Source organism: Borostomias antarcticus (genome assembly GCF_949987555.1).
Source record: "Borostomias antarcticus genome assembly, chromosome: 8".
In the NCBI taxonomy this organism is placed as follows: domain Eukaryota; kingdom Metazoa; phylum Chordata; class Actinopteri; order Stomiiformes; family Stomiidae; genus Borostomias; species Borostomias antarcticus.
In genome coordinates this window covers 25,479,025-25,506,501 of record NC_140241.1, presented here as the reverse complement: position 1 = coordinate 25,506,501, position 27,477 = coordinate 25,479,025, and the positions used below count along the sequence as shown (strand labels likewise).

The 27,477-nt window shown below is 47.8% G+C and overlaps 2 protein-coding genes across 3 annotated transcripts; both read right to left on the bottom strand.

Moving 5' to 3' along the window:
* Positions 1-266: 266 nt before the first annotated feature.
* camkk2 (calcium/calmodulin-dependent protein kinase kinase 2) lies at positions 267-22,460 on the bottom strand. 2 transcript variants are annotated; one of them, XM_084441836.1, is made up of 16 exons: positions 22,328-22,460; positions 16,704-17,360; positions 15,023-15,070; positions 13,604-13,657; positions 13,184-13,235; positions 12,901-13,034; positions 11,789-11,825; positions 11,614-11,635; positions 11,403-11,491; positions 8,520-8,719; positions 7,965-8,018; positions 7,610-7,683; positions 7,405-7,492; positions 4,948-5,079; positions 4,532-4,641; positions 267-3,084 (listed from the first exon to the last, which is right to left on the bottom strand). In XM_084441836.1, the coding sequence occupies exons 2-16, from the start codon at positions 17,295-17,297 to the stop codon at positions 3,012-3,014; spliced, it is 1,761 nt and encodes a 586-aa protein (XP_084297962.1). In that variant the 5' UTR covers positions 17,298-17,360; positions 22,328-22,460; the 3' UTR covers positions 267-3,011. The 2 variants fall into 2 exon arrangements, with proteins under 2 accessions (XP_084297962.1, XP_084297961.1); XM_084441835.1 differs by having other exon boundaries at positions 16,704-17,363; positions 22,328-22,430.
* Positions 22,461-23,554: 1,094 nt separating this feature from the next.
* On the bottom strand, positions 23,555-25,281 carry snrpd3l (small nuclear ribonucleoprotein D3 polypeptide, like; the record flags this gene model as incomplete). The annotated part of the gene is made up of 3 exons (XM_084442605.1): positions 23,555-23,619; positions 24,023-24,215; positions 25,156-25,281. 3 exons carry the CDS (start codon positions 25,279-25,281, stop codon positions 23,555-23,557), a joined length of 384 nt encoding a protein of 127 aa, XP_084298731.1.
* Positions 25,282-27,477: the final 2,196 nt, after the last annotated feature.

The following is a 27,477-nucleotide window of genomic DNA, read 5'->3' as shown; positions in this document are numbered from 1 at the left end:
CAGCTCTCTGACTATCAATTTTTGTCTGTTAATTAGCTTGGTTGTGTCATGGCTCTGCGGATCGGTTTATGACAAATGTAATTACACCTCAGTTTGAAAGCACAGTGAAAACATTTTGTGGGCCAGTTTCCCTAGCTCTCTAAGACTACAAGATGCACTTTCAAAGTAGCATCTAGGCTTTATCTAAACAGATGATGTGTGTCACAGACACTGAATAATATAAAAATAGTAAACAATTGAATAATAAAGACATCACTGCAGAAAGGCAACTGTAATTTATTCAAATAATGAACTGGATACAATATGTATAGAATAATTCATCATGAACTCACATGTGTGAGAAGCTGCATCATGCTATGATAATTCCATGGTGTGTATACAATATGTTGGCATGCATTTGGGTACCTGAGGCCCCAAAGCTTTCACTACAATGACATAATGCTAGAGTACAGTGTGTGATGTGATGTGATGAAAAGTCAGGATAATAATCATAGCCCTTCTGATAAGACGGGGCCAAGACTGAAACAAAACGTTTAGATTAAATATTATGTATAAACACACATACTGTACACTACCATACAACATTCAGTAGGTTGCATAACCCTGCAGTCAAACCCAACCTCCTCTGATGCTGTTCTAAGGGGAGTCAAACACTTTCACATTTAGAATGGGGACACAAACACACACACTACTGTTAATCTTTCATAATATTTAGAATGGGGGATACTACTGTCAATCTGTTTTATAACAGTTAGAGAATGGGGCAGGGGGCACTACTGTCAAACTGTTTCGTAATATTTAGAATGGGGGGGCTAGACTACTGTCAATGTGTTTTCTAACATTTATAATGGGAAGACTAACTTAATTAGTCACATGAAAGCAGGTTATATCCGAACGCCCCCCCCCCCCCCCCCCCCCCCCATGCTGTTCTCTCACCACAGAACCCAGTAGACCAGGCAGGCTGGCTGTCAGGGTACAGCACTGCACCAGACTGACATTTCTTATGCATAGTAAGAAGTCTTAAAAAACACACTACATACAGTTCTGAGAAGTGTCATGAAACACGGCAGTGGCATGCAAGAAAATATCCAAGTCCCTTTATTGTACATTCAACACATTTGTGCTAAATTACTCAGTATAGGTGGAAGCACTAATCATCTAATTAATTAAGGTCCTTTTAATTGAAGGTAACTATATGACAAATATGTCCAGTGACTGCAGCTATCCTTACACCTATAGGGTCTACCTGCATGCAAAAAGGGGCAAGAGGTAAACAAAACAAAAAAATAAAAATAAACATACCAAAAGTGAACTAGGTCAATCATTCCACTGCTTTGGACTTACCTAGGAAACGGAAAATCAGCTGTTGCTAGACTACTAAACTACTTCTTATCATATCTGATGACGTCAAATAAATGTCAACATTTCCAGAAGAGATTATGTCATGCATAGGCTGAACAAGAGGTCTGAAGCAACATTACCTTTATCAAAAAGTCCTTTGACAAGCCAGTGAGAATTTCCCAAATACATTGCAATTTCGTAAACAGATATTCCTCAGCAAGTTTAAAGGTGATTACGTTTCTCTACATTAATATTACTTTACAAAATATGATACATCATTGATAAATTTTTTTGGTGTTCTGAAAATGTGATGTTAATAAAAATAACATCGGTTAATCTGTCACCATACAAAAACAAATAAATATCCACAATTTTGATTTAAGCTTAAATATTCACCCACCTGTTCCCCCTCGACACACACGCACACACACGAACATTTGACAAGTAAAATATGATGAAAAGCATTTTCATTATCCACCCACTTGCATCTGGAGTCTTCCAGATACTGGCTACTTCAAAATGTTGATCATTATCCATCATCTGCTTAGAAAACTACCATACCACTACAGCGCGACTGTGATTGTAATAGGGTTGTCCTTGAAATACATTTAAAAATAACACCTATATGAAATGTACTGTAACTGAGCAGATCTAGAAGTGGCACAGGAGATATTTAATGTTACTGAACTCTAAATAAAGCAGAAGTGAAGTCAAATCTGGATGTAACACACATGCGTGTATCCATGCTGTATTGTGCTGCTAATATCTCATATTGTCATTGAACCACTGCTTAAAGCGACAGAGATTTTAATGACCTTAAGTCTAAAAGCGCATCAAGTTAATCAACTAGTTAATGTGCAAATATGTGAGAGTTTACAACCTTGAACAGAATTGCATTAGGAAAGAAAACTCATGCATACAATGAATATAGTAAACCTAATTTCTTCCTTTTTTTGTGTCAATAAACTTCTCCTGTACACGTTAAGCCATAGAGATGCGTTTCTCTCTGTTTTTTGCCAAGTCTCAATTAACGAATATGTTACAAAAATGGCCACATGGTCCAGACAATCATCAGCATAGTAACCTGCTCCACTGAAGAGTGTGTGGTGTGTGTGTGTGTGCGTGCGTATGTGGAGCGGGGGGGGGGGGGGCAGGAGTCATGCTACGTCCCAGTTACCTGGGAAGTAGGAATTTGGAGTTGGGGGTGACGTCACACCAGAGTTGACCGTGTTCAAGAAACAAAAGGTGAAAAACCCACTTTAATCTGATCTTTGTAGTTCTACCCAAGTTAGCCGTTGTTAGAAATACTAGTGGATAAGAACACACTACCCACCAACCCCCCCCCACACACACACGCGCGCACACACACACGCACACACACAAACCTCGCCTCATGTGTGTACCTAGACTAACAACAAAGACTGTTAGAGCAGGGGCCTGAGACTGAGCACGCTGTAACTAGCCGGGATGATCCAGCCTGGATGACAGGAGGGATCCACCTCCCTAACAGCTGGTGTCCATGTTCCAGTCCTGTCTGTCTCTGTCTGTCTGTCTGTCTGTCTGTCCAACCCTGAAACATCCCTGGGTCCCTCGGGCTGAGAAGTGAGTAAAGGATGGGAGTCGCCCATCTGCGCACCAACACACAAACACACACACACACGGACGCATCATCAGGAGAGAGCCTCGTCTTCGCCCACGAGGGGCAGGTCCGTACTCCTCATGCCCTCGCCGCTCTCTTGTTTCCTAGGAAACAGAATAGAATGAAGCCGTCAGCGCTAAGTGTCTGTGTCGCTTCCATCATCCTACAGTGCAGCTTGGCCCGGCTGAAGCTCGGTTTAGCGGGGGAAGCCGAGCAGAACCGTTTAATCATTACGTGAAAAAGGACGAGCCGAGTGGAACAAGTGTGGCAGGCAGTTAGTTAGTCGAACATTAAGGTCGAGGAGCAAGACCACGGGAGTGGATCGCTGGGGGGGGGGGGGGGGGGGGGGGGTTGGGGGGGTGCAGAGGAATCTATGACCTACAAAAAGAACATCTTGCTTTGGCCAAATTATATTTGGCGGGAAGTTCACAGGCTAAACGCTTCGAGTTCGAGCAGGATTCCGTTGCCGAACATGACTTCTTCAAGTAACCCCCCCCCCTCACACACACACACACACACACACACACACACGTGTATTCACAGTGACCCCCCCACCCACCCTAGCTTAACTTACAGGTGAGGGATCGGTAACGCGGTACGACTGGCACTTTGAGCGGGAGCTCCTGATTGTGTTTCATGCCCGCGGTCTAAAGTGTTCTGTCGCACTGAAATAGCGCTGAGACAGGCAGGCAGGAGCTGGCGTGGCCCACGGCCCTTTACCGTCTTCGGTTACTATGGACGTAGCAGAATCTCACGCTGCTACTGCTCTCTTGCTGGGGTGGGGGGGGGGGCGGAGAGGGAGGAGGAACGCCGGAAGAGTCTACCGCCACCGTCAGAACACGCAACAACACGGGCAACGCACATCTCTACCGGTCAAGAAGAGAGAATGTCTGTTCGCATGGCTACAGGTTGGCTGTTCGCATGGCTACAGGTTGGCTTGCACTGTGTTTCATTTCAACTCATTTCAAACCTTTATTTAAACTCGTAGTGCAATTGTGGTTTCACTCATTTTCCTGCCGTTACTATTTTTAGGGTACTTGGGGCCGACAAAAAGTAGTTTAGCTCATGGTTTAGGGCTACAGAGGAGAACTCAACACTGTTTTGTCGTTGTGTTGTTGTTGACACGTCACTTTACGCCTGCGAGTATTTAGTTGTGCTCCTGTAGTCTGTTTGTCTTTTTTCCTTCTGTGCGCGTGAGCGATAAGGCGTGCTGAGGACTGGGCGTCCCGTGTGAGGTGATGAGGACTGGGCGTCCTGTGTGAGGTGATGAGGACTGGGCGTCCCGTGTGAGGTGATGAGGACTGGGCGTCCCGTGTGAGGTGATGAGGACTGGGCGTCCCGTGTGAGGTGATGAGGACTGGGCGTCCTGTGTGAGGTGATCAGGACTGGCCGTCCCGTGTGAGGTGATGAGGACTGGCCGTCCCGTGTGAGGTGATGAGGACTGGGCGTCCCGTGTGAGGTGATGAGGACTGGGCGTCCCGTGTGAGGTGATGAGGACTGGGCGTCCCGTGTGAGGTGATGAGGACTGGCCGTCCGGCGGTCTGGTCTTACGTCAGCGCGTGTCCGGGGGCAGACAGGCCGCCGCCCCCTCGCTCCTCCCGGCGGCACCAGTCGAACGGGTTCCCAAAGGAGCGCTTCCTCAGCATGGTCTTCACCAGGATCTACGCACACACGCACACACACACACACACACGCACGCACACACGCACGCACGCACGCACGCACGCACGCACATGCACACACACACACGCGCATGCACGCACGCACACACACACACACACACACACACAGTCAGACAACTCAAGGCATGTAGTTCTATACATGGTTATTTCTGTGTCTGCTTCTCGCCACAGTTGCCAGTGTAGTGTATATATATATATATATATATATATATATATATATATATATATATATATATATATGTGTGTGTGTGTGTGTGTGTGTGTGTGTGTGTGCGCGCTCCTCACCACGGTGGCCAGGCTGGGAATATGTTTGACAGAGTTCTCCACCTCCTCCTCCGTCACCTCGATCAGCATGCAGCAGTTGTCGTCCTCTGGGGGGAGGGGCTCCGCTCCGTTCCTCGTCACCCACGGGTGCACCTGAAGAGAGGGGCGGGGTTAGATACCACATTTTAATACCTGTATTTGTGTTCACATTAGAGATTCTTGAACACATTCACAAAGAAATTCTAACAATAAAAGCTGAATAATCTCAGCGAGTAAGTTTCCAGTCTCAGTTCACGGATACACGAAGCAGCGTCTTCATATATGGCGACTGCCAATTATTGCAGACATCAAACAGCATTTTGCCAATGCCTTAGCTTTTGGCTTGGGTATTCCTGCCATCTGCAAGCTCCTCACAACTAGTCTGTGGACATTACCTAGGCTTATATATACAGTATGAATACCAGCTATTTACATTTGTACCCAAGCTGTATACAGTGATACAGTGCATCCGTAAAGTATTCATATCCCTTCTCCTTTTCCACATTGTATGGGGCGGCTGTAGCTCAGTTGGTAGAGCGGGTCGTTCAGTGATCGAAGGGTCAGTGGTTCGAATCCCAGCTCCGACTGTCCACATGTCGAAGTGTCCTTGAGCAAGACACCTAACCCCAAATTGCTCCCAATGAGCAGGTTAGCACCTTGCATGGAGCTACCGCCATTGGTGTGTGTGAATGGGTGAATGAGAGGCCATTGTAAAGCGCTTTGAGTGACACTAAGGTGGAAAAGCGCTATATAAGTGCAGTCCATTTACCATTTTATGTTACATACTCATTCCAACATGAATTAAATTCATGTTTCTCTCAAAATTATATATGCAATAACCCATAATGACAAATGTATAATTTTCCAAAAGTATTAAAAAATAAAAAATATCACATGTACATAAGTATTCACTCACTTTGCTATGACATTCAAAATTTATCTCAGGTGCATCCTGTTTCCACTGATCATCCTTGAGATGTTTCTAGAACTTCATTGGAGTCCGTCTGTGGTAAATTCAATTGATTGGACATGATTTGGAAAGGCACACACCTGTCTATATAAGGTCCCACAGTTGACAGTGCATGTCAGAGCAGAAACCAAGCCATGAAGTCAAAGGAATTGTCTGTAGCCCTCCGAGACGGGATTGTATCGAGGCACAGATCTGGGGAAAAGTACAAAAAATGTCTGCAGCACTGAAGTTCCCAGTGAGCAGAGTGGGCTCCATCATTTGTAAATGGAAGAGGTTTGAAACCACCAGGGCTCTTCCTAGAACTGGCTGCCCAGCCAAACTGAGCAAGCGGGGGAGAAGGGCCTTGTTCAGGGAGGTGACCAAGAACCAGATGGTCACTCTGACAGAGCTCCAGCGTTCCTCTGTGGAGATCAGAACCTGCCAGATGGACAGCCATCTCTGCAGCACTCCACTAATCACACCGCCTTTATGGTAGAGTGTCCAGATGGAAGCCACTCCTCAGTAAAAGGCACGACAGCCCGCTTGGAGTTTGCCAAAGGACACCTAAAGGACTCTTAGGCCAGGAGAAACAAAATTCTCTGGTCTAATGAAACTAAGATTGAACTTTTTGGCCTGAATGCCAAGTGTCACATCTGGAGGAAACCAGGCACTGCTCACCACCTGGCCAATAACATCCTTATGGTGAAGCATGGCGGTGGCAGCATCATGCTGTGGGGATGTTTTCCAGTGGCAGGAACTGGGAGACTAGTCAGGATCGAGGGAAAGATGAATGGAGCAATGTACAGAGAGATCCTTAATGAAAACCTGCTCCAGAGCGCTCTGGACGTCAGACTGGGGCGAAGGTTCACCTTCCAACAGGACAACGACACTAAGCACACAGCCAAGACAAAGGAGTGGCTTCGGGACACAAGTCTGTGAATGTCCTTGAGTGGCCCAGCCAGAGCCCAGACTTGAACCCGATTGAACATCTCTGGAGAGATCTGAAAATGGCCGTGCACCAACGCTCCCCATCCAACCTGATGGGGCTTGAGAGGATCTGCAGAGAAGAATGGGAGAAAGTGCCCAATAATAGGTGTGCCAAGCTTACAGCATCATACTCAAGAAGACTTGAGGATGTAATTGCTGCCAAAGGTGCTTCAACAAAGTATTGTTGAGTAAAGGGTGTAGACATACGCTCATGTGATTTGAGTGTTTTATTTTTAATAAATCTGCAAAAAAAAAAAAAAAAAAAAAAAAAAAAAAAGTTTCACTTCGTCCATTATGGGGCGTGTGTAGTGTGTAGAATTGAGAGAAAATTAATTTAATAAATTTTGTAACATAAAATGTGGAAAAAGTGAAGGGATATGAATACTTTCTGGATGCACTGTAATAGCATCCTTGAGCAGTTGGTACTTTAAAACCTTAGTAAGGGTTTTAAGCACACACACACACACACACACACACACACACACACACACACACACACCGACCTTTATCTGCGGGACTGATATTCTGGACTCAGGATTCTTGTCCAGCATCTTCAGCAGCAGGTCCTTCAGGTCGTCCGATATGTCGGTACTGGGGAGGAGGAGGAGAACAGTGGTCACTTTCGCCAGAGCCTCACGTTACCATGCTGCTGCGCCTGGGCAGGAGGGAGACAGCGCTGGGGTGCTACTGGGCCCGGGGGTCACTCACTGCTCCGGCAGCTCCACCGGCTGGGTCTTGATCTTCTGATGCAGGCTGAGGATTCGCTCGTCCATGAACGGACACTGGGCAGGGGGAGGGGAGAGAGAGAGAGAGAGAGAGAGAGAGAGAGAGAGAGAGAGGGGAAGGTAGAGAGAGAGAGAGAGAGAGAGAGGGAGGGAGAGAGAGAGAGAGAGAGAGAGAGAGAGAGGGGGAGAGAGAGAGAGAGATTCAGAGCCAACTCTTGCTTATACAGCATCCAGCTAAACTTCTCTGGTTAAGACGAACGGCGATCAAGGTGATCAACAACTTAACAAGCAATTTAGAGCCGACATATTGCATGAGCACTGAGAAGAAGCAGGCTTACCACTCCGAAAACAAAGCAGTAGAGGGTCACTCCCATGGCCCAGACATCCAAAGCCTGCAAAATAGAGAGGGAGACACACAAAGCACTTCAGAATAACCAAAGGAGAAAAACCTGAAGTGTGCTTTTTTTTGGGGGGGGGGGGCGGCTGTAGCTCAGGAGGTAGAGCGGGTCGTCCAATGGTCATAGGGCCAGCAGTTTGAATCCCGGCTCCTCCGTCGAAGTGTCCTCGGGCGGGCAAGACAATCAACCCCAAATTGCTCCCAAGCAGGCTAGCACCTTGCATGGCAGCTGCCGCCATTGATGTGTGTATGTGTGTGAATGAGTGTATGAGAGGCCTTCATTGTACAGCGTTTTGGATAGAAGCGCTATAGAAGTGCAGTCCATTTACCCATTCCAAACTACACTGAATGGAGAATTTCTGAGAAAACCCATGACTACCCAGCCTGAGAGAAATCAACTGTCTTACCATCAAGACTACCCACAAAGGTGAATCCAAAAGACAGCCTGCACTTCCCAACACATGCTCTAGAGGGCGGTAGCTGCTAGCTCACCCACCTTGCCGGAGAAGTTCTTCCTGGTCTCAGAGAGGGTCTCGGGGGCGAGGAAGGCGGGAGTGCCCACCGTGCTGGTCAGCAGGGCGTCAGCTCCCTCGAACTGGTTGCTGACCCCGAAGTCGGCGATCTTGATGTGGCTGTCCTCCCCCACCAGCAGGTTGGAGGGCTTGATGTCTCTGTGGATGATCTTCTGGTAATGCACTGGGGACAAGGAGCAGCACGTGAACACACACACACACACCTCAGACTCATGACGCAGCGGTATAAAAAAACACACCGGGACGCAACACATCTGGACATGATAGTTAACGACTGCATCCTTGGAACGCGCCGTCGGACAAACATTAGTATGAGTGACACTTACAAGTCGTTTTTCTACTGCATTTTACTGCCTCAACTCGACTCCACGTTTGGTTTTTCACTTTGTTTTCCACCACAGATGGCAGCCTAGGCGGGGCAGTTCAGGCCTCCTGTGTTAGTGTCAATGGAAGCTCCAGAAAATCAATGTTTTTGCTCGGGACATGCTTATATCATGAGCAACATACAGGTAGCCCACCTGCAGCTTTCACTCAATGTAACATTAGCTGTAGTAGGCTACAGCATGCCGTTGGTGCTAACGCTGTCCGAGGCCTTTAGAAGTCTACTGTTTTGGAAGCGAAATGACATGTTTCAGCACTCCCCTCATTTAACTCAAAAGTCCCTGGTGATTTTCTCAGGTTGAAGACAAACTATATCTCAAATTAGAGCTAGTGAATGTATGTGTGTGGTTTTTAGCTGCAACTATCGGCTCTGTAGCTCGTTTGGTCAGTTGGTGGGTCAGCAAAAGGTCAATGTGGCACCACAGCTGTTACTAATCCAGCAATTAGACAAGAGAGGAGAACATTAAGACAGATTGAAAATGCGTGTAGCATACTCTACATGTATATGGGGGTTAAACTGTTTTTTTGCTTCCCTCTGGAAAATGTAAGGGTAGGATCTATGTCCATCCCCCCATTGCTCTCTGTAAAGCGCATTGTGTTATACAAATAAAGTTTGATTTGATTTTATTATAACTCGCACCGTTATGTGAATGCAACTATCGCAAATTTGCGCTCGTCTGAGTTCCCGTGTACAGTCGTCTACAAGCAGCCGCCTGGCTGCGTTTCCTTTGCAATTCGCTTGACCAATCAGCAGTCTGCAGTGTGTTCACGTCACTTTTTACCTCACTTCAGCTCGCTTGGAACTTCAGAGAGGCGGTCCGAAAAAAGTAGCAATTGACTCCACTCACCTTTTGCACAGCGGAAAACCAAAAAAAGCAAGAAGAGTCAAGTCGCGACTTTTTTGTGCAGCGGAAAGCGTTCCGATTCAGTGGGAATACGGTGAACTGGAACACAGCTGAATGGTGAGGAGGGACAGACGCGTATATTTGCCGTCTATGGATCTAAAAGAGCAATGCTTTGTTCTGAAGAGCTGCATAGAGAAATCAGAGACTTCTGAGTGCCGCTTATTGAGCCCCTGCAGTGCGTCCTCTGATCTCTGCCTCCTCCCCCCTCCATCTCTCTGTTCTGTCCTCCTCCTCCCCCCTCCATCTCTCTGTTCTGTCCTCCTCCCCCCTCCATCTCTCTGTTCTGTCCTCCTCCCCCCTCCATCTCTCTGTTCTGTCCTCCTCCTCCTCCCCCCTCCATCTCTCTGTTCTGTCCTCCTCCTCCTCCCCCCTCCATCTCTCTGTTCTGTCCTCCTCCTCCTCCCCCCTCCATCTCTCTGTTCTGTCCTCCTCCTCCTCCCCCCTCCATCTCTCTGTTCTGTCCTCCTCCTCCTCCCCCCTCCATCTCTCTGTTCTGTCCTCCTCCTCCCCCCCTCCATCTCTCTGTTCTGTCCTCCTCCTCCCCCCCCTCCATCTCTCTGTTCTGTCCTCCTCCTCCCCCCCCCTCCATCTCTCTGTTCTGTCCTCCTCCTCCCCCCTCCATCTCTCTGTTCTGTCCTCCTCCTCCTCCCCCCTCCATCTCTCTGTTCTGTCCTCCTCCTCCTCCCTCCATCTCTCTGTTCTGTCCTCCTCCTCCTCCCCCCTCCATCTCTCTGTTCTGTCCTCCTCCTCCCCCCTCCATCTCTCTGTTCTGTCCTCCTCCTCCCCCCCCTCCATCTCTCTGTTCTGTCCTCCTCCTCCCCCCCCTCCATCTCTCTGTTCTATCCTCCTCCTCCCCCCTCCATCTCTCTGTTCTGTCCTCCTCCTCCCCCCCCTCCATCTCTCTGTTCTATCCTCCTCCTCCCCCCTCCATCTCTCTGTTCTGTCCTCCTCCTCCCCCCCCTCCATCTCTCTGTTCTGTCCTCCTCCTCCCCCCTCCATCTCTCTGTTCTGTCCTCCTCCTCCTCCCCCCCCTCCATCTCTCTGTTCTGTCCTCCTCCTCCATCTCTCTGTTCTGTCCTCCTCCTCCATCTCTCTGTTCTGTCCTCCTCCCCCCTCCATCTCTCTGTTCTGTCCCTCTGTCCTCCTCCATCTCTCTGTTCTGTCCTCCTCCTCCCCCCTCCATCTCTCTTCTGTCCTCCTCCTCCCCCCTCCATCTCTCTGTTCTGTCCCTCTGTCCTCCTCCTCCTCCATCTCTCTGTTCTGTCCCTCTGTCCTCCTCCTCCTCCTCCATCTCTCTGTTCTGTCCCTCTGTCCTCCTCCTCCCCCTCCTCCTCCATCTCTCTGTTCCGTCCTGGGAGACGTCAGACTGTGTGCTGAGTCTGGCCCTCAGTGTGCTGAGGCACTAAAAGCGTGGGGGAAATGAGGCTCGCTGCAGGAAGGAAGGAGGACTGATGGTGGTTTCCTTTGGGTGTGTGTGTGTGGGGGGGGGGGGGGGGGGGGCGTGTGTGTGTGTGCGCGTGTGTGTGTGCGCGTGTGTGTGTGTGCGGTGGCAGTACTCACAGAACTCGATTCCCCTGAGCAGGTCCTGGAAGTAGAAGCGAGCCTGGTGCTCGTTCAGAGGTTTATCCGTGGGCACTTCCAACACAGCCCTGCACACACACACACACACACACACACACACACACACACACACACGGTGTATTAGCAGTCAGTCTTTAATGAGATCGGCCTGGTTCCAGCTTATCAAGAGATAGGAAGCAGCTTGACTCACCCTTGTTTGACTAGCTCGAACACTGTGGGAGGAAAAAAGACTAGATTAGTTTTAGTTACCTCGATCTACTACGCAATACAAAATAGATTAGGGAATTATATAATTTGACTTTTCTGATATTGTGCATGTCTGTGTGTGTGTGTGTGTGTGTGTGTGTACATTTGGCCAGTCATACCCATGTACAGATGGTCCTCGCTGGGGTCGTCCAGTACCTAGCAGCAGGACAGAGAGAGGGACAGGTGAGACCAACACGCTCCAACACTGCTGCCAACCAGCTGGTGGTACTGTACGCATGCAAATATGAGACAGGAAATAAATACTGACACGCCGAAATATGCTGCCTTGTGGCTTCGTTCTCGTGAGGTATTTCTGGTCGAAGCGTTGCACGAGAACAAAACCACAAAGTAGCATATTTCAGCGTGCAGGTATTCATGCCCTAAGGCGCGCTGTGCTCCTCTCTTGAGCCTGGCTGATTTGGTTTGCTGTGCGTAAACTAGCCGCCTGTTTACACATGCAAATATGCCCGTTCTCTATAAATGAAGTCTCCGACGTAACTTCAGGCGAGGCACGAACGTCACGGCCGGGGTAATCGGCAGAGGTTAATCAGTCACACCCCGTATGACGCTAACCACCAGCTGACTGTCAGCTTGCCATTACTGCTGGTTGTGCATTTGCATGCTCGCTGCTTCCACGTTCTCTGCTCTGGCATCCGCTCTGCCATTACTGCTGGTTGTGCATTTGCATGCTCGCTGCTTCCGCATTCTCTGCCGTGGGCCGAAAACATCTCCGAATGGCCATCCAGCGGTCCCTCCGGTCACCATGGAGGCAGAGACACTAGGCTGTATCTCCTTCGGACTCCACGAAGCGTCGGCCCGTGGAGGCCGGGGACTATAATGTACAGCAGTCCCCCTGTGGCTCTCTTTGACGGTCTTAGTGGGCTGAGTTACCTCCGAGCGTCTTCCCGATCGCGGCCCACTCTGATCATCATAGAGGCAGGGGGCTAGATGCCGTTCCCTCTTCTGGCTCTCTGGGCCAAGCGGCCCAGAGGGGGGGAGCACCTAGATTGCCTCCCCCTGCTAACGCGCTTTCCACATCGGTGGAAGGCAGGGGGGCCCCCCGAACAGAGCACACCGCCAAAATGCATATGCTATGTATTTATAGATGCATGCTAATAATGGGTCAATTTTGACAAAAGTGATCTCGACTGAACTGATATCATAAGTGTCGATCTCCTCCAGGTCATAAAGAACTGTACTGTACTGACTATTTGACGGGGAACTAGCCCACCTCCACTAGCTTGACTACGTTGGGATGGTCCAGCTTTTTCAGGATGGCGATCTCCTGGTAGACCCGCTCCAGGGGTCCTTTGGGCTGAGGGGGGCTTTCGGGGGTTCCTTTGGCTCCGCGAGGGGGAGGTCTCCCTACGGAGAGCGGAGGGGAGGAGAGAGAAGGGAGAGAAGAGATGAGAGAAGGGGTGGTGTGAGAGTGTAGTGGTCTGGTAAGACCAGGGTAACAGAGAGTGGGCCAACCCCTCCCGGAGAGGACCATCTGCCCCAGGATCGCTACTTACGAGGGAAACCTGCCTGTCTCATCAGACGCTTCTTGGACAGCACTTTCATCGCCTGCAAGAGAGAGAGAGAGAGAGAGAGAGAGAGAGAGAGAGAGAGAGAGACAGAGAGAGAGAGAGAGAGAGAGAGAGAGAGAGAGAGGGGACATGAACGTACAGAGTTAGAACTTAAAACTGGGTTAGCGGCAGGCAGCACAAGACGTTCTCCCGGAGGATTTCTCAGTCACAACAACGCTACGGTGAAATAGCCGAGCTAGAAACCGGTACTGGAGACGCTGTGTGTGACTCAACGTGCGGCCCCAATTACGTCCACCATCCATTTCCCCACACACAGCTCGCAGTGAGCGCACTCAGTCAGTCGTTAGCATGATGAGCACTTCCTGGACAGGGGAAGTCAGTGGAGGGAGAGACGGACGAACTCACGTAGTACGTGTTGTCGTCTTCATTGTACGCCAGCTTGACCACACCATAGGAGCCCTAGTCAGAGACCAGAGAGAGAGAGAAAGAGAAAGTAGCAAGACAAAGTGTGGGATTCAGCAGCTGTCAATTCCCACACGCACGCACGCACAAACACGCTATCATAGATGGCCCAGGGGAAGTGTGTGGGTTGGCTGGGCACATTACTCTCAATAAGGACCAGCTGTTTCCAGCCCAGAACAGAAACGTGAACTCAGCACACACATTGTACATCGGTGCTTAATTAGCCACACGGATCTGCTTCATGCCATCAAGCTGCTCTACACACACGCTCCGCACTTCTAAGAGCCGGGGCCCAATTAGTGGGAAAGTCTCAGCTGCATATGTCCTCCACTCACATACTGTGTACACACACACACGCACACGCACACGCACACGCGCACACACACACACACACACACACACACACACACACACACACACACAAGGATGTAGTGTATGCTCACAGACAGACACGCACGCACATGCACGGTGAAGTCCCAGCTGGGAGAACAGGTTGGAAGTGCAGCAGGGAGCCCAGATTAGGTGATAGCAGGAGTCTCTCAAACCATCCTGACGGGCTTCCATTGTCTCCTCTCTCCCTACCCTCAAACACAGTTCCCCTCTTTATACAGCGCCACCTCTCATCCTATAGGGATGTAACGATAAGCGGTATAATGATAAACGGCGATCAAATTTGATTCAATTCATCGCGATAAAATGATAAAACCGTGTTTGATTAGCACGCTTTGAAAAACTCACTGTAAATACTGTCCAGCATCAACCAAAGCTAGCAACAGTGTTCCAGGTGAATTATTTGAATGTTTATGCAAATAAAAAAGCGCATAGTGCTGCTACTAATATAATTTGTGGTTTTCAATGTAAAACTTGACGAAGTGATTTCAGTGTCTGTATCAGTGAACTTTTTCAGCCCATTTTAACAATACCGCGATAATACTGATAACCGTGATCATTTGGGTCACTAACATCGTGATGTGAAATGTTCATACCGTTGCATCTCTAATCCGCTCCCTCTCTCCCTCCTATCCACTGCCCTTCTTTCTCCAACCCCCCTCCCCTCTCAGTCTGGGCTACACGCTACTAGCCTAGCTAACTTTCAGAGACGGCTATTAATACCGGCAGCTTCTCCTCCTCTGCTCTAACTCTCTCCCATGGCCCGCATGCCTGCCTGGAAACCAGGACAGGCAGCGGAGGTGATAGAGGAGCCCGTTAGCCTGTCCGTCACCGTCAGTACGAGACCAACAATAGGCAGAGGGATGACAGGGCGGACCGGGGGGATGATTAGAGAAAGGGAGAAGAAACGGGCGAAGGAGTTTAGGAGAGGAACGGAGGGATGGAGAGATGGCTGTGGGGGAGGGACGGTACCTTTCCGATCTCATCCTTCAGCTTGTACTGGTTGAGCTGCACGCAGTCCTTCAGGGAGAACACAGAGGGGGAGTCGTTACGCAATCATGATTAGTCACATCAGCAGCTTAAGAACAGGCCATCTGCAGACGGAGATATTTGTGAGTGGCCCTGTACTAGCTTTGTCATATGCTTCCCAAAACATCCTTACAGCTCAGTAACACTATTTCTAGTCATTTGCAATGCAGACACCAGCATCTGCGTTGGACTCAACGTTGTAGATAAGAGTTCAGGACCCAACTTGGAACTGCTGGATCACTTCTAACAAATTCACCAAACCTGCCAATGTCCTATGACTCATTATTGCAAAGGAAGGATTGGATGCGGTATCCCAGACAACGAGGTGTACTTGTGGTGCTAAACCCCCCCAAAAAGTACTTCAAACTGGCATCCAAGGATGTATGGTAGCACTCACCACTTGAAAAAGGAAAAAAGCAGGGACGAATCCTCAATTTCACCAGTTCATTGCCGGCCGTCAATTATGGCGGTGAATAAACTGGTGAAATGGAGGATTTGTCCCTGCTTTTTTCCTTTTCCAAGTGGTGAGTGCTACCATACATCCTTGGATGCCAGTTTCAAGTCCTATGACTCATGTTTTGATATCAGTGGTCAAGAGTGTCTGGATGTTCAAAATAAAACACAAACCAAGCTTGAGCCCTCTGACGATTACAGAGGACCAGGGAGCAAACGAGCAGTCTCTCTACGGCAAGCGTGAGCAGTCAGACACGAAACAGGAACAAACACGGGACGGTGCTGTGGAGAGCTACGCTACTACAGTAGCTACCAGCTAGTCTCTACGCAGTAGAAGCTTGAGGAGTTGTCAGGACGCTCTAAAAGAGGGTTTGGTAGTTGCCACCTTTCTACAGGGATCTATAGAGCTACAGTACAGCTGGGAGTTCATCTCTACGTTCAATTCAGTTCAGAAACTAGGTCGGCGGGGTACATTTTTCCGGCGGGGTTAATTTAAGGCATGTCAGTAGCATCTATAGGGATCTACTGGCCTGTCTAAGGCTGGAGAGGGGTCTATAGTATGGACTCTCTACTGAACTATGAAGCTTACCTTCATACCTACTGTATGGACCTCAACCTTTACCTCTGTGCTGCTTGAAACGGAACTGGAGACATATCAACATAGTCTGCTTACTCCGAGGTGTTTTAGGAGGCAAGCCCCACAAAATGTTCACGCTCAGCGTTGAGACACGTTGACCTAGGACTGAGCGCGAGATGACAAGTGGGCGGGACACTAGTCTCGCGGGCCAGATGAGTCGACTTCCGGTCCGGATTATCGACTACATCTGGTATTCAGGCACTGAAATTTTGTTGAAGGAAGTTGGGGGAAAAAACGGGCGGATATCCTGTCAAAGTTCCGTAGAGAGTAGTAGACAGTCCGGACCGGAGGTGATGCGTTTTTTTTAAGAACTTCCTTTTACAAATTCTAAGTGGCTGAAGTCCAGACTCTCTCCTCCGGAGAGAGTCTGGCTCCGAGACTAGCGGGACACAGATCACGCCTGGGTTTAAAACTCAAAAACGTGTCATTCGGCACAGATCGATTTACAGTATCACTAAAAGGGCTTCTCAGTCTTAAACGCCGCTGGTCTACGTCAGTCAACACACGGCCGTCGTGACGTGGCGTCCGGCCTACCTGCAGGTCGGTGATGGAGACGCGGTGCGACTCTACGGTGGGCCGGCGTGGGAGCCGGGGGGAGGAGTGCGGCGAGGTGACGGGTGAGTAGGGCAGCGACGGGTAGATGTAGCGGCCGTTGAGGCCCGGCGAGCCGCACGGCGAAGTGGCCGTCTGCGAGCGCTCCTGCAGCGACAGCTTCCTGTCCGACAGGTGGAGCCTCCCGCGGCCCTCGTGGTGCGGCTCGGGGAACAGGTTCTCGGGCCGCCGCGCCGCCGCCACCGGGCGGGAGAGTCGGTCAGAGGAGGAGGGGGGTGGCTGGGGGGCGGCGGCCAGCTCGGGAGTCTCGGCGCTGTCCATGTCCTCCGCCTCCTCCTCCTCCCCCCCCCCTCCGCCGCCGCCGTCCCCCGCCGCGCTGGGCTCGTACTCCGTCACCACGATGAGGGACTGCATGGGCGGGAGCGGCTGGGGGGGGGACGACGACGACGGCGACGGGGGCGGGCTCGGGGCGCCCGGGGGGGCGGGGCAGCTGCAGAGCAGGTCGGGCAGGGGCTGCGCGGGCGCGGGGGCATGGCCGGGGTCAGCGGACGGCCAGGAGGAAACGCAGGGAAACATGGCGGCGGTCCCAACAGCCTGGAAAACACTGCTCCATCAGAGAGAGCGACTCAGGAGAGAGGGCTGCTGAGGAGAGGAGAGGGGGGAGAGAGAGAGAGAGAGAGAGAGAGAGAGAGAGAGAGAGAGAGAGGGGGGGGGAGAGGGAGAGAGAGAGGGGGGGGGGGAGAGGGGGGGGAGAGAGAGAGAGAGAGAGAGAGAGAGATGGAGAATGAGACAAACACAGACAATCACTTGGGTGTTCTAGTACTGTGTCCCAGCATGCCCAGAGACAGAGCTTGAGGACCTTACATGGCCGTCCTTGTTTAATGATTGTTTTGATTGCCCTTACAGGGCTGTACGTTAACTTTTTTAGCTCCTAGCACTGGTGCTACAGAGGTAAAAAATTTGTAGCACAGGCCAAAATCTTTTAGCACAGGCCAAAAGTTTGTAGCACAGGCCAAATTTTTTCAACACAATTTTAAAATGTCCGTTATCACCTCTAAAAACAATAAGTAATGCATTTCATCACTTATACACACTAGCAAAGGATATTTGGGGTAGTGAGTGACTTTGTGGTTGCCTCAAAGGGTGGGTGAAGGTTGAGAGAAGGTTGTGGGTTCGAATCCCGCTTGTCTCAGGTCCTTTCTGTGTGGAGTTGCATGTTCTCCCTGTGCTTGCGTGGGTTTCCTCCGGGTGCTCCGGTTTCCACCCAACACCAAAGACATGCATGTTAGGATATTCCTGTCAGTGTCCCTGACCAAAGGCACTTGCAAAAACATCTGGAGTTGGTCTGATTGTGAGGAGTTGCGACCCACAGCCATAACATTACATAGTAAAGCTAGTCTGTGGACAACTTAAACCATACGAATGCATACAAAGCACACCCAAACAACCTTGCGTTTTCAGAGAAAAACATTTATTTGCTCCCATTTAAGTGTATATATATCTTTTACATAAATGTGCAAAATGTACATAAAAACCATTAAACACATAAATTGCTTATGAAACTGTGTGAAACATGTCACAGCTCTTGACATTTGCATTTGCTGTTGCTTTAACTGGCACTTTTAGGTGGCTGGAGGAACATTAACGCAAGCTAGCGTCGTTAAACTTTAGGTTCAGCCAGCCAAAAAGACGGTCGCTCAATCAGTCAGTCAGGGCAGCGCCTCTGATTCGCATGTTGTAGGTACTCGCGCTTATGGTGTGGGCAGTCTCCTTGCCAAATTATGCTTGCTGACTGACAGACAGCAGCGCACAAACTACGTAGATGGAGGCTCCACTTCGGCTCAAACATTGGCTAGGCTACTGGGTGTAGCTCCACGTCGTGTTTCTAGACTGTATTTTTTAGATAACGTTACATATTTATCACACTTCAACTATAGGCTATTTTTTACTTGTCCAATCAGACAACTGCATGAGGCACTTGCCCGAACAGAGTTTACTGGTCCGGGGAAGATAGGCTAGCCTACCTGACTGCTCTCACTTCATTGCACCTCACTCGTCCTCCCGGCTTCAACACGGGGTGAAAAACCCGCTAACGTTACATACAAGCGGCTCGCTGTCTGTCGCACGCGTGCTACAGGGCAAATAAAATAATCGCACAGACATTTTTTTTCATAGCACATGCGACATATATGTCGCACTGTACAGCCCTGCCTTATTATACTAGGCAGGTTCACTGAGAACGGATTTTCTTTTGCAACAACGGCCTTGGCCAAAATGGGTAACCAATTTGTTCTGCAACTTCACAGCTATTTAGACTCCGATTCTGTCAAAACAAGGTAACATGGCAAGATGAGACAAACAGAGAAACACCCAGAAATCACAATCACTACAGTGTTATGACCAACCTCTCTCTCACCATGCTGGGACAGCTTCATTTCTCACACTTTGAGGTGAAGCCTTCGTACAAAGCCTAACCCAGACAGTTCACAAGACGTTTCAGCATAACACTGCAAACTGAAACTGACTAAGCAATACATCTTCTGGTTTAGGTAGCTGAGTATTATGTAAGAAACAGGTAGGCGATATGTTTCAGCTTCAGTCCAATACTGAGCCTGTGAAAAGAGTGGGAGAGTTTCAGGTTGATTGTAGCTCAAATGCTTGGGAGCAGACACACACACACACGCGTGCGCACACGTACGCCACCACACAGGGACGGCAGAGGAATGAAAGCAGCCATATGAGGACAGAGGGAGGTCCACCGGCCAAGTTCAGCACAAGGGGAATGTGTGTGGGAGGCCTCCTTTCCCTCTCGCCTCCTCCACACACGCGGGAGGCGCGCTCACTCCTCCTGTTTTCCAGTCCTCTCCATCACTCTCTCTTCCCCGGGTCCTCTGGGAGAGAGCTGTTTTTGTCCTCTCTCTGCTTCCCTAAGCTGCCTCCCTCCATATATAGCCTCCGGTCTGTCTCTACCGTCCTCACCTCCGTCTCCTCGTCTCTCGTCGTCTCTCAGGTCCTCTTAGGCCACGCTATAGTGGAATCAGGGCTGAAAATTAATACCTGCCACAGGCCAAATGCAGGTCAAATTCCCAATTTGCGAGCGACTAGATTTCGGAAGGCTATCTGGAACAAAAAAAAACTTGGCCGGTACATTTTTTCATCTACAGTCCCCTTGGCAGGTGATTCACCGTGAGCCAAAAAGTTAATTTTCACCCCTGAGTGGAATCATATCCGACTCTGGCCGATGTAGTTGACCTTTGACCCCTGTCCCACAACGTCCAAGACAGGCCCACCCCGCCCCACCTCCCAGCTTCAACCAACCCACTGTCTGCAGACTGCAGGCTTTCCTGCATGCGATCTTCGACGTCAACGGCCTTTGAGACACTGCTGTCCCCCACCCTGATGAAATCAGAGGGTGGAGACTTGAGATCGACCCGCGTCCGTTAGCTGTCTCCCACCCAATGGAATCGAGGGAGGGGGTATTAGAGTGAACTGTGTATATCAGTGTGCGCATTCATTCGTTTGTTGAGCTCAACGCAATTCATTTTTCCCATTTTGCCAGGTACTTTTTGCTTTGTACATATATAAAAGCAATGCTTGATTGGAGAATTAGTTTTGGTTGTTGTGCCGAATATAGCTACTGAGTTAAATCCAGAGATCAAAGTGTCGGACAATTGAGGTCGTTTGTGCGGCTTTCTGGATTTCCAGAATTGCTTGACATACTGGCAGCGGTAATTACCAGTAAACAAATGCTATATTTTCACCATAGGCCTGATCATAGGCCGTTCGGAAGAGAGAAAACAGAGGAATATCGAACAGTGTTCATGAGTCCTGCGGCTTCCTCTATGAAGAAACCCATGCAAACCCAGAAAAGAGCATCCCTTTCCCACTCTACTACACTATCATCTGTTAATCTGATTCTGATCAGACAGGAGATGGAAAAGACATGGTGAGATGTTGTTGTTGTTGTTGTTGTACGAAGATACAGCCCAGCCTGCTCACCCAAAGAGCACACAAGCCACATGGGGCTTTTTATAGTCGGAGTGCTGTGTGTGAGCATGACCTACTTTGATCTCTGATAAGCACTACGTGGATCAAGACCTATTTACTCCCATGAGAGCAACTCATGTTTGTCGTAGTCGCTAGCACTCACCACGGGTCAAAATAGATATCCACACAAACACACACACAATTAGTGTCAGAACAACAAACAAAACATCCCTGGAAGTAGGCCTAGCACCAGGGCTGATATGGAGTGCTAATAATAGCAGACTATAGGGACGGTAAGCCCTGCTCCTAGAGATTTCTTGCTAAAGCCATACACTTCACTGATCCTTCTCTTTCCCTGAGAGAAGCTGCTTTTTAGCCATGAAAACAGGCAGATGCTACCCTGGCTCCAGATGCTACTGCCTGGTTCTTAATGTCATGTGACCCAACCTCAACCACCCTGCTGGTGGGGGGGGGGGGGAGTATCAGCATCTGAGGGTCAGAGGTCCTACTGGCTGATGACAACTACACATGCGGCAGGCTTGGGTGGGACCATCTGGAGCAGAGGGGTATCCTCCTCATCATTAAAAGATCAACAGAACAAGTCTGTCACTGATCTGAGGATAAGCCCTCTGCGAATGCCTGATCAGTGTTCCTCCCACTCACAAGCATACTGCACGGTTCTATGCAGTCCATGTAATCCGGCCGACTAGTATTGCAGGCGAGCAAGAAAAAATGCTATAAACTTGGCTGAATTAACTTGTCTTTCCGGTTCTAATTTGAACTGAACTGAATAGAATCTGACACAAATCAATCATCAATGAATCAATGTCCGTCTGTTGTGATAGCATAGCTAGTGGATGTCTCTGTGTGCCAAGAAGATGCTGCTTGTTGTGTACATGTTTTCTAAGTCTACAACTGGTCAGCTGACAATAATGAGAAAACTCAAACATGCGGGACTGACCCTGATCTGCGGGGACACGACAGCACCAACCTAAATTTAGTACAAAAATCCGTGGGTGCAGATTAATATTTTAGCAGACCCATTGCTCCAATGCTCTTGGACCCTAACATTACCCTGCAGCCTACATTTCATGAACGATTGAAAATCCCTGGCGTGAGGAAAGAGCATCTAACACATGAATAATGCACAGCCATAAACACACAAGGAACAAACGGCCTAACGTTCATAGCAGCAAACAGAAACGATAGATCTTGTTACACTTTTCAATATTTTAAGAGTATATATCTACGTTAATATCTAAGAGTAATATGGACACTGTCGTGCTGCTTAGCTAAACTGGTGTAACATTAGCTGAGCTGTTATTTGGTTAATAATGAATATGCAACATTAGTGACGCGTAGCAGTTAGTACATGGGGGGGTCAGGGCAAAGTTAGCTAACATAATGCAATCGTCGTTTAGAAGCAAACAAGCAAGCAAACTAATGTAACGTTAGCCAGCTATATACAACCCGTTTGGAAAGCTAGCGTGCTAGCTGTCACTTGCTATCCCCCGTCAGGAAACAGATGTTGAGGAAGAGATGCTTACACGTTTCGGAAATACAGCTCTTTACGCGTAAACAAACGGGCTTTCAGCGACAACCATTGTTCAAAAACATACCTTATCATGTACATCTCAATGAATGATATGCTCCAATCCTCGTTATCTTCTTATTTCTAGGCTGAGATGCAGCGTTGATGTAACGTTAGCTGGCTGGGAGACAGGACGGAGCAGTGGTAGGTGAGCATCATCTGACTGACCAATCCAGCACCGCAAACGCCCCCGTGTGATGGAGGAGTGAAATGGTGTGTGGGTGGAATCCCTCACCAAATACCTACAACTACTTTTATAAACATTTGTGAATCAAGCCGAGGGAACGTGGACTGGACATTCACATAGCCTATTTAAGTTGGCAGGCAACGAATGTCGCAGCACAGCTGCTTGCTTGTTTGGGAGGTGAGGAATGTGCTGGCTCCACCTTGTGGTACACAAAGGCAGCACTTTGTATTTTAGTGAGCCTGAACATTTCAGACTCGACTTGGCCTACTGTAGAAGGCCATTGTCCCAACTTTTTTAAAGGAGAAATCGAACCTCTCTCCTAATGCCCATCTCTATCCAGCCTTGCCAAAATGGATGACAGAGATCAGATTCGAAATGGAATAAGTGATTAATTGATTTGATTCAAAGTGATTAATTCATTAACGAATCCATAATGGAGTCGATTGAGACAAAGATTATCTGTGTCCATATCAATCAGAGAATATTCACTTCACATACTGTACCAAGACATTAGTCAAAGTGAACTGATTTTGTGAAAATTGGCTTTATATCCTATGGAATTTGCAACAGGGTGCTAAGTGCGGTTGTTCAGTGATTTCGAACGCAACTACAAAGACATTCCTACCAAAAATACACTAATAGCCACAATTGGGGTTGGACTGTTGAATGGTTAAGAAAGATAGCAAAAACTTTTACATAGTGCATTTCACACACAGGGGCAGGGCAATAATGTGCTTCACAGAATAAAAGGGGGTAATACAGTACATAAATTGATTCTGCCACTAATTTTCCAGAGAGAGGCAAAAAAAACAGTTAATCCATTTGAGCCAATGTAGGAGAACTGTAAAAATACTTCCCTGTCCTCTCAAAATGACAAACACAGACACATCTTACAATGGAAACATCAAATTTATTAAAAAAAATAAAAGGAAAAGAAATTGTAACAGGTACTTGCCACAACACGTCATAGAATGGAAACAATTAAATTTGAGTATCAAATACTAAAAAAGGAATAAAAAAAAAAGTAAACTGTACAATGCAATAATTTCTAATCAGCCATTGCAGAAACTATCGCCTCTTTTGGAAAATGTTTCCTCGGCCCATTCCTCCACGACCTCGCCCTCTCGCAGCCACTGCAGGAAAAGGGGGAAGAACAACTGTCAAAACTTGCCCATAAACAAATGATCTGTAATCAAACCTCAATGTCCTCAATGGTGTTTTTTGGAAAATCCATTGTAAGATCCACATTACAACTCTACTAACAGATGAGGTGGTTTGCTACATCACTTCTAGTCTGGAGTATCAGGGCCCATTACAAAGCATCTCAGGAGTACAGATCTAGGATCAGCCTATTAAGATCACAATGAACACATATGGACAATGGAGGGAAATTGATCTCTCCAATCAGCAATCTTATAGGATTCATAAAAACCAAAGATGCAATGTAATCCGACTAGAACACATCTGATTTACAACCAGGAAAATGGGAGGCATTGATATGATCCACCGTTTTGTGCTGTGGACAGAGCCACTCACCCTGGGCTTTTAGAATAGCTGCCTTCCCTCTTCCTGCTCCAGAACCCTGGTTCTTGTTCTTCATGCTCTTTAACATGGGTGCGTTCTTTAACATGTCTGGAAGGATCAGGAAGCGGATTTTGCTGCCTCTGATGTAGACCTGTTCCAGCTGAGCAACGCGTCCATCTCTGTACGTCACTGTGATGTTTGACATCTGAGAGGAGGAAAGAGAGTTAGGAGTAAGGCTATCAAGTCCTGAGTTACCAAGTTCACACCTAACTACAGCAAATACAATGGGTCTGTTTGTGGTTAAAACAATACAGTGGGGATCTGTTGTCACTTCTATGTTCTCTCCTGGCCTCCCAATCTAAACACTAGATAGAAAACATCTAAGGTTTATCACATTACATTAGTCATTTAGCAGACACTTTTTTCCAAAGCGACTTACAATAATTGCATTTAACGTAGGTAGTCAGTGTACTACTACTTGCCAGAACTCACAAGGGCATCTCCTTTCTAAACAAGTGATCTAGTGCTAAAGCCAAAGTGCAAGAGTAGCAAAATAAAATATAATAGCGTAGCGTAAGAGGATGGATCCAGGTAGTACTTCTTAACTGTTGTTTTGATTGTCTGTCTTTTATGTGAACCCCAGGAAGAATAGTCTTTACTATGTTGACGTCTAATAAGGATCCGTTTCAATAAACAAATTAACTTCTTGAAGAGGTGAGTTTGGAGTCTAAGGCAAAAGATGGGTAGCGACTCTGACGTCAGTAGGCAGTTCGTTTCAGCAAGGACAGAAAAGAGCTGTGACTGCGCCAATCGACCGCAGGGGCCTCGGAGTGAATGTTCCCCAGGTAGCAGAGCGTGGTCGGGAGGAGGTATAGGGCTTGACCATGGCCTGGAGGTAGGATGGAGCTCTTCCTTTCATTGCCCTGAAGGCTAGTAACAAAGTTTTAAACCTGATGCAAGCTAATACAGGAAGGGAGCTAGTGTAGAAAACAGAGAAGGGAAGTTGTGTGGGATAACTTGGGGTGGTTGAACTTGAACACCAGGGAAGCTGCAGCTTTCTGGACAAGCTCAAGAGGTTTAATGGCTTCTCAAAAGTGACAAGGAGCCAAGAAAAGACGAATAGGATATCAAGGATCATGGCCTACCTGGCAGTTCATGTTGTCCTCAGCCTCGATGAGTTTCCCCCTGTACACCTCGCCAGTGTTTGTCTCACAGGTCACTATGTGTCCCTCAGCTTCATGCAGAACTTTGATGGGCACGCCGATGGACATGTTTGCTGTTCACCTGTTGACAAAGTGCACAGGTTAATTTACCTAGCTGGAGACCAGAAGAAGACTAATATAGATAGTTACTAGCTAGTTACTTTCTTTCTTTCTAGTTACTATCTTTGAAGTAACTTAGATATCTCCAGCTAGTGCTCCCTGTCACAAAGCCAGCATACCTAGAGCAAGAATAGCTTATAGAGTCTGAATAGCTTTGGAAGTTAAAGAGACAAATAAATGTGCTAGCTATTAACGTCACTAATGTACTAAGTTAGTTAACTTTGAACTAAAACTGCAAGCTATAGCCAGAGCAAGCCAGCCAACGTTAGCTAGCCACTCATTCATTCATCTGTGGGGGACTAGCACGAGTTAAATGGAAAATTGAACTAACGTTACAACACAGCTTGCGACAAACATTGAATGTCCGAGTAATAACGTCGTTTACCTTAATTTTGTCTTGGAATAGTTTTTCGCTTGGTTTCTTTACACGGTTATTCACGCCAGCTGTAAAGCAACGTGAGGTGGGCGTTTGTTTGAGCGAGAACTTTGTGCATTTACTACTACCCACAATGCAAGCGAAGAGGAAGTACAAACAATCTACTTCCGTTTAAGGTTCTCTGGACCTGGAGTCCATACTTGTAGTTTTTGAAATCTGATCAACAATCAATATCATTCTGGAAAGACAACTCACATAGCCTACTGGGTAGCCCACCACTGGCCATAGGAAAGAAATCAAATATGAATTGATACGATTTATGTAATGTACTAAATTAATTTGATAATCTTTCTTTGCTGTATTCAACTCTGCAGCCGTGGATGTTGTTCACTGGCAGTAGAGCGCAGCAGAGAGTCAAGATGATTCCATAATAAATTAAATTAAAATTAATTCATCCATGGTCTGCCATAGCACAATAACAAGTGGCCAACAGCACAGCAAGAAGGGAACAAGCAAGTCCACTGAATGCTTTCCATGTGTCTGGACTTGAATGACTGATGGTAACTTTCTAATGTGACTCCGGTAGAAAAAGGGAGGGATCAGATATAATGGAAGAGGGGGTCAGATTGATAACCTCTGTCCTGAGGAGTGGGGGAGTTCTGGCTGTGATAATCACCTCGTAAACACACCCCATACACATGCATTTCTCTCTCGCTTTCTCTCTCTCTCACTCTTTCTCTCTCTCTATCTCTCTCTCTCTCTCTCTCACACACACACACACACACACACACACAGACACGAACACACACACACATACACACACAACCACAGGCTTTGTATAAGGTGTGGAAATGGGGAGTGATTAAGGAGGCCCCAGTTTGGATGGGGCCCAAAAAACCAACCACCACTAATAAATATATATTACCAGTATAAGAGGCCCAGTGGAATATCTTTTTCATGGGGGCCCAACATTTCTGGCGTCACATGACTAGATGAATTGTGCACAAGAGGGAAGAAAAATGAATCACTCTCAATAACTCATTATACCGCCTGTCAGCTCAAACCCAATTCAGTCTTCAGATATACATGCCAGGAAACCTGATCTACACAGCTCTCAGTCTCCTAGTTTCCTTTAACATACTCTTATTCAAGCTGAGCCAATAACACGGAGCCCCCAGAGACATGCATCCGAGAGAATAGGACTACATCTCGTTTGCTACTCAGCTCATCGGGTCAACACTATGCCAACATTTGCTTGTCTTTAAGATTTTACATACTCTCCAGTATGATTTTGCATACTTAATCCTCTTGCTCAGTCTATGACTGTATTACTTTCTGTAAAAACAAACCACATGCATTTTGTTTTCCTGCTGGACACCATGAGGTCAGTGGCTCTGTCATTTACCTTCAATCATCAGGCCTCCTGACTCATCAACTCATTATACATACATCCTATTAAAGACATGTCTACCACAATATGTGTTGAGATGTTTTACAATGGCTGTGGGTTGTAGGAGTAATTTCCATACAGTAGGACTCATGCTTCATATCTGATAGCAACACAACAACACATTGAGTCATCTTCTGAAGTTCACCCACCATTTGCAGACACTGCGTTTAAGCTAATGATGTGATGTTTTCATGGGTCGATGGATAGCAGCGATGCAAACTTTTGGAATAAATAAACACATGCGCATACACAAGCATGCACACACACACACTCACACATACAGTACCCACACAGCCTGTGTTGTGATCACTTAAGGCGG

Bases quoted from the DNA above. Each gene is read 5' to 3' on its own strand.
- camkk2 (XM_084441836.1), bottom strand. From the start codon at position 17,297: ATGTTTCCCTGCGTTTCCTCCTGGCCGTCCGCTGACCCCGGCCATGCC. The intron at 11,826-12,900 runs GTGGGCTAGTTC...TCCTGCTGCTAG, and splicing joins ACGTAGTCAAGCTAGTGGAG to GTACTGGACGACCCCAGCGA. The intron at 4,642-4,947 runs GTGAGGAGCGCG...GTGTGTGCGTAG, and splicing joins TTCCCAGCCTGGCCACCGTG to ATCCTGGTGAAGACCATGCT.